At 43.5% G+C, this 7,490-nt stretch overlaps 1 protein-coding gene across 1 annotated transcript; it reads left to right on the top strand.

The window, feature by feature from the left end:
- Positions 1-942: 942 nt before the first annotated feature.
- On the top strand, positions 943-6,107 carry LOC103311953. The gene is made up of 3 exons (XM_008191868.1): positions 943-1,516; positions 1,583-2,252; positions 2,303-6,107. Exons 1-3 carry the CDS (start codon positions 943-945, stop codon positions 6,105-6,107), a joined length of 5,049 nt encoding a protein of 1,682 aa, XP_008190090.1.
- The last annotated feature ends 1,383 nt before the right edge of the window (positions 6,108-7,490 follow it).

Below are 7,490 nucleotides of genomic sequence, written 5' to 3'. Positions count from 1 at the left end.
TTAGAAATAATATTGTTGTGTTCACCTGGGAACCGTCTTGAGGAGGTGAGGCTGCCGGCGTTAACTGTCATAAGTGCGCACGTGGCCAACATTTTGGTAGCAGAGCGTGGTTCATTAAGGATCTTCTCTTCTGGCTGTTACTTGGTGAGCTTACTTCTGTTTTATTAGATTAAGGTGTCATTCCCTCCCATTATAGTGTTAAGATTATGACTGTCGGTGGGTAACAGTATTATTTAGTTGCAGCAGTCCGTTGATCCACGGATGTGGCATCTAATAACTATTAGGCACCTTTCAATATTAAGTGGTTACATTTGATTGAACAATATATAAGACTGATCAGTTTAAATACCTCAGTTCTCTTAGTTTAGTAGGTTTTCTCTTAACGTTAATAATTAGGATGTCATCAATACCTATTATGTTAGTGTTATTGATTTAATATTTTTTATTTTTTGTTTGGATCACATATTTTATTGTTGACCTAGCAAAGTTATTATATTTTGTTAAATTTAAACAGGTTAAAACTTCCCTGTTATTACTACTGATATTATTACTACTTAGTACTACTGTAGGTAGCTACCATACTATTTTATTATTTATTAGTAGTAATTTGTTATGTTTGTGTGAACTTCACTGGATCTCTGCTCTATTTGTTGATTATTATTATTTTATAATCTAGTATTCTACTGCAATTGTTGGTAGAATTTGTTAGTATTCTTTAAATTTTTGTTGATTAAGTACTGATCAGTATTGACAATATAATATATTTATTTAAGTGGGTTTGGATATATGTGGTTGCTGATATATGTGCAATCACATTGAATTGTTATTTCCAAACACCAGTTGTATTAGTGCTTAAGTGTTAAATTAATTTGTGCTGCTTCTTGCTCATTGGGTCGTTGCGTTAGTTCCTTTTAGGTGTGTGCAGTTGTTATCTTTGCCACCATGTCAGATGAAGAGATCAAGACTCGCAACACAAGACTGAAACAGCGTGCCACAGCTAAGCGAGACCTCGCTGCAAGTCATATTCGTCGTCTACATGCTTCAGCAAAGGCAGCAGGAGATGATCCAACAGCAAGGGGTCTAATTATGACGGCTGGTCAGGACCTGAATAATTGGTGGTCGCAATATTCAGTGGAAAGTGATGCGTTATTGAACGTTATGGTTGAGTTGGATGAAATAGATCAATTTTCTCCGGATGCTGATGCTGATGTCTACGCCATGGTGGTAGAGATCAAATCAATCATCAACAATTATGAACAGGAAACCTTGAAGTCATCCAAAGACGCTAGACCAGTTATACAGATCAGTGATACTGCAATAATGGCGAATCCAAGTGAAGATCATCAGTCGATTACACAAACTAGCAACGCAGCCATACTTCCAAATACAGCTTCCGTAATGGAAACACAGTCGTCAGCTCGTGTGAGTAGTTCTCCGTCGTCAGATGTCTCCTTCCGTCCTCAAGTATCAATGCGCCTCCCAAAAATCCCTCTGCCAAAATTCGATGGTGATCTCCGTTAGTGGCCAGATTTCCGGGACCGCTTCGTTAATCTAGTAATCCGCAACAAGGATATTGATTCAGATAGCACCAGATTTTACTATTTACTTGGGTGCCTTGAAGCTGATGCGGGGGAAGTACTAAAAGGGATTCCAGTATCTAAAGACACCTTTCAGTTAGCCTGGAACACATTAGTGAAATCCTACGATAAACCGAGAAAACTGGCCTCCTCAATTATTGAGAGTTTTTTAGTTGCTCCCGTATCCACTTCAGAATCACTGGTAGATCTCAAACGTTTTTTGAGTGTATTTGATGAAGGACTAGCAATATTAGAATCGTTGCACTTACCAGACCTGTGTTCGTTCCTGCTGTTTATCATCGCTTCAAAATCTCTTCCAACTCATACGCGTCGCTTGTTTGAATCTGATAATTCAGCAGAGTATCCATCAGTTGACAGTGTGCTGGAATTTGTGAAGAATAGGGTGAGGGTCCTGGAAAATGCTGGTGGTACTTCAGGACCAGGGAAATCATTTGGTGGAAGCAACAAGAAACCTAATCCAGGTCCAGGGAAGCATTACAATCGTCCTTCCACTACCCAAACAGCGTTGGTGTCATTTGTAAAGACTCAGAAACCTAAGTCCACTGATTCCGAAAAGTGTCGTTGCTGTGGGGGAGCTCATGCATTGAAAGATTGTGCAAAATTTCTGGGAGCATCTGTAGATGATCGATACCATGATCTCACAGACTATGTTTGGTATGCTTTGAAAGTGGCCATATGTCATATAAATGCAAATCGTCCTGTAGTGTGTGCAAACGTCGCCATCATGGGCTATTGCACAAGGACCCTTCTACTTCTGATCCGTCGTCCAAGGTTCCTAAAGTGGCCATGTTTGCCAAGCATCAAAATCAACTTCCATCGGTAGTACTAGCGACAGCACTGCTTCATGTTCAAGATGTGGCTGGAAGTCCACAGACGGTTCGGGCCTTAATTGATGGTGGCTCACAGATCAGTGCCATATCTGCAAATTGTTGTCAACGTCTAGGTCTACGTGCAGCGAAATGGACGTTACCAGTTACTGGGTTATCAGAGTTACCTGTACCAAGCGTTTTGGGTATCGTAGATCTACATATCCAGCCTCGGGATTCAAGCCAATCTTCAATGCCTGTAAGAGCTTGGGTACTATCTTCCATAACATCTGATATGCCTACTTCCAAACTACCGTCAACGGTTCGGGAAAAATGTGGTGACTTGTCATTAGCTGATCCGCTATTTGATATCCCGGCTCCAGTTGAAATTTTGTTGGGGGCGGACATATACCCTATGGTCTGGTCTCATGAAACTGTCTCGTTAGGTCATGGATATCCAACTGCGTTCAACTCCATCTTCGGTTGGGCAATTGTAGGTCCACTTCAACACATAAAGGCTCCAAGTCCTAGGGCTCTACCTGTTCAGATATCTTCCTCAGTCGAATCCTTAATGGAAAAGTTTTGGAACGTTGAGGAACCGGAAGCTGCTCCGCCCGTGTTCACTCAGGAGGGTCAGTGTGAAGAAATCTTTCTGTCAGAGATGTGCAAGAATGGTAAAGGACAGTACATGGTCCCATTGCCGTTTCGTGATGGTCAGCCCAGTTCTTTTCCTGGAATGCGACAAATTGCAGTTAATCGTCTGTTACAACTGGAGCGCAAACTATCCCGAGACCCTGTGCTGTACAATAACTACAGAAGGTTCATGGTGGAATATGAGTCGTTAGGGCACATGTCTGAGGCAGATTCTCCAGGAGACTACTACATCCCGCACCATGCTGTTTACAAGGCCGAAGGGGAAAACATGAAATTAAGGGTGGTTTTCGACGCCTCTGCTCGTTGTCGATCCGGTTCCTCACTGAATGAGGGCCTCCATGTTGGCCCAAAGTTACAACAAGATATAGTTGATGTCTTAACTGGCTTTAGAGTCCATACCGTTGCGTTCACCACAGACATCTGCAAAATGTACCGACAGATTTGGGTACTGGAAAAATACCGCGGATACCAGCATATACTCTGGAGAAGTTCTCCACAGCTCCAGATCCGGGAGAACACGTTGAACACGGTTACATATGGAGTAAACAGCGCTCCTTATTTAGCGCTTCGGGTCCTTCGTCATATTGCTGATAATGATTGTGAAGAGGTCCCTGAAGTTAGCAAGGCGCTCAAATTCCAGACATACATGGACGACATCTGTGTTGGGGCACCATCGTTGGAATGTGCTTTATCATTGAAATCTGATTTAATTAAAACATTGTCCAGATCGGGATTAATGTTGAAGAAATGGTCTAGCAACGAACCACGGTTGTTATCAGGCCTTCCGCTGGAAGACTTAGCAGGCGATCCCCTCACATTTGACCGTGGTGACGGCATTCCTGTGCTAGGTATGCAATGGCGTCCAACCGCTGATCATTTCGTGTACGACATAACCGCAATCAAGTCAGTTTTGTCCAAACGTGGGGTCCTATCAGTAATTGCGAGGATCTTCGACCCGTTAGGGTTTCTATCGCCAGTTATTTTCCATGCCAAGTGTATTATGCAACGTTTATGGTCGGCTCAAACTTCATGGGATGAGCCACTTCCGCCAGCCATCGCTAAGGAATGGCAACAATTCTTGGACATGCTAGGTTGGCTGACAGAGATCCGCATTCCACGTTGCATTGGCGGTTCCATCGGGATAGAATATTCATTGTGCGGTTTTTGCGATGCCTCTGAAAGGGGTTATGCTGCAGTATTGTACCTTCGTGTGACTGATCCGTCTCAGAAGGTAAACGTGTACTTGCTCGGGGCAAAAACTAAACTGACATCGTTAAAACCGACCACGATACCCAGATTGGAGTTATGTGGAGCTGTTTTGTTGGCTTCTTGGTTATCACGGATGCATCGGATACTCGAAGCACACATGAAGATTTCAGGTGTTTATGCTTGGTCGGATTCGACCATAGTCCTGTCTTGGTTGTTGAACCCCCATGTTGCCTTGAAGGTCTTCGTCTCCAATCGCGTCCATCACATCAAGACCTTGCTTCCAGTCTGCAAGTGGGCTCATGTCAGGTCTGAAGAAAACCCGGCTGATTGTGCATCACGGGGACTGTCTCCGGCAGAGCTAGTAAAAGCTCAGTTGTACTGGTCGGGTCCAGAGTTTTTAAGATCTCCAGTTGATCATTGGGATCTCCATCCAACCACCATGCCAGGCGACCAGCTACCGGAAGTCCACTCAGTAGCCCTTTTGATAACGACATCAATAAGGAAAGGCGAATGGTTTACGCGGTTATCATCCTACAGCATCATGATCCGTGTGATAGCTAGGCTACGTCGTTTCATTGGAAGATGTAGGCGGCAGGAAACAGTTTCTGGTAATTTGACACGTTCAGAGTTAGATCAAGCTTTGTACGTGTTAGTCAAATGTACCCAGGGATGCCTGTTGAGTTCACTTCTTCGGGAATTGTCAAGTGGTAGCGCGGTTTCTTCGAAGGTGTATGCTAAACTTAGCCCTTTTATCGATGAATTTGGTGTTATTCGAGTTGGTGGTCGGCTGCAGAATGCTATGTGCTCATGGGATCGCAAACACCCAATACTGTTACCTAAAGAATCGCACCTATCTGCGTTGATTGCACGTCATTGGCATTTGAGTGCATGTCACGCCCGATCAAACCTACTTATGTCGTTAGTCAATAGTCGCTTCTGGATCATGGGCGTACGCCGAGTTGTCTATAAGGCTATCAAGTCCTGCATTACTTGTGTTAAACTAGATGGAGTGAATCCTCAACCAAAAATGGCTGATCTGCCTGTGTCAAGAGTGCAAGCTTGCCGAGCATTCACAGCAGTGGGAATTGACTACGCGGGACCATTAATGATGAAGGAAACAAAGTTACGAAAAGCTCGCGAATACAAAGTTTACATAGCACTGTTTGTTTGTATGAGTACTAGAGCTATTCATCTTGAAGTTGTACTGGATTTGTCAACTGATGCCTTTTTAGCGGCACTTGACAGATTTGTTGTCCGGCGAGGTGTGCCTACATCCATCCATTCAGATTGTGGAACAAATTTTGTTGGGGCTGCGCGCAAATTGAGGGAGTTGATCAACTCGCCCTCGAGTAGGGATCAATGTTCCAGTCGTCTGATGTGTCACTGGAACTTTAACCCACCTAGTGCACCTCACTTTGGAGGACTTTGGGAGGCTGCGGTGAAGTCTACCAAATCGTTGCTGACAAGGTCATTGGGGGCGCAGACTTGGACATTGGAAGAGTTTACTACAATCCTATGTCGGGTTGAAGCTGCGCTGAACTCCAGGCCATTAACTCCTGTTACTTCAGATCCGGAGGACTTAGACTGTTTGACTCCAGGCCATTTTTTAATTGGCCAACCATTGATGTCAGTTCCTGAGGAGGAACTCAGTGTGAAGCCAGTGAATATACAACGGCGTTGGAAGCTCCTTCAACAAACTTTTCAAACCTTTTGGCGAAGATGGTCGTCAGAATACTTGAACACTTTGCAAGCTAGGATTCGCTGGTCGTCAAGCCAAGAAAATGTGAAAGTAGGAGACATGGTGGTCATAAAAGATAACACTGCACCCCCACTACTCTAACGTTTGGGTCGTATCCTCGAGGTGTTGCCTAGTAAGGATGGGGTGGTAAGAGTCGCTCGGGTGCTAACGAAAGGTGGTTCCTTGGTCAGACCTGTAGTGAAATTAGTACTGCTACCGACCGATCAGTCATAATAGTATTTGTTCTTTATTCCCTTTCTCTTGACACCTTAATACTAATTTGATGGGTGGTGTGCTTGCTGGGAACAGTTGATGAGCTGTATCCATTAAAAAAAAAAAAAAAAAAAAAAAGTAGTGTAGAGAAATAATTGTTTTGGGCCAAACCCCCTCAGACTCATTCTTAATTTTTTTTTTTATATGATGTTATAATTTAGTACAACTGTTGATCCACAGTTGTTTATTGTTTTTGTTTTTTCACTTGTTCCTAATCATTTATTTTAGACAGCTGTTGATCCACAGCTGCCTGTTTTGTTTTAATAATATTATAATGTAATCCTCTGTGATATAGCTATAAAATTTCGTAAGCTGTGATAAATTGTAATGTGATAAACCTGTGATTCTACAGTTACCATAATATGTATACCGATCTCTTGTATAATAATTTTGTTGTTGATGTAACCCCTCTGTACCACTCCGAGTAAGCGTGAAGAGTCAACATGTCAATCAATCAATTGTGTGCCTGATCGGGTCCATCATCTGTATCATCTAACGAAGAGCTGAAACTTTTAACTGCTCAAACTCTTTGTAATCCCAGATCTGGGATTTCCAAGGGGGAGTATGTTCGAGCACCATCGACATTTGTAATTGCTCACTGTTACGCGCCACTGTGGCGCATGATGGTGTCAGCACTGCTAACAGTTGGTCAGACCATTAGGCCGCCCAGAGGGCCGTTGCTGTGTAGTCGGCGACGCTCCGTCGCCATTATCTTTGTTCCCGTTCGTACCGATAGCTGTGTCGGTCCGTTACTGTCAGAAAAATATTGTTCTTGTGTTATTCTTCGTAAACCACGTTTTCACACGAAAACGGAAGCGAAGTGTTTATGTTGGCTTTATCCGTTTTCATCCGTCTTGCATCTGAAAACCAGACTCGGCAGATCAGCCACACACCGGCAGATCAGCCATACACCGGCAGATCAGCCACACACCGGCAGATCAGCCATACACCAGCAGTTCAGCTACACCGACGACCAGACCGGCCATACCAGCAGCTCAGCAGACACCAGCCAGCTCCGGAGTGGTTGAATTACTGTATCCCCAAATTATAGTATTATTGTATCATTAATCATTATAATATAGATTTTATATTATAGACATATGTTATCAGACTACTTATTTTAGAAATAATATTGTTGTGTTCACCTGGGAACCGTCTTGAGGAGGTGAGGCTGCCGGCGTTAACTGTCATAAGTGCGCACGTGGCCAACAT

The sequence above is a fragment of the Acyrthosiphon pisum genome, chromosome X, assembly GCF_005508785.2.
Source record: "Acyrthosiphon pisum isolate AL4f chromosome X, pea_aphid_22Mar2018_4r6ur, whole genome shotgun sequence".
In the NCBI taxonomy this organism is placed as follows: domain Eukaryota; kingdom Metazoa; phylum Arthropoda; class Insecta; order Hemiptera; family Aphididae; genus Acyrthosiphon; species Acyrthosiphon pisum.
Note: the sequence above shows the minus strand (reverse complement) of the source record. Positions and strands in the feature narration are given on the sequence as shown.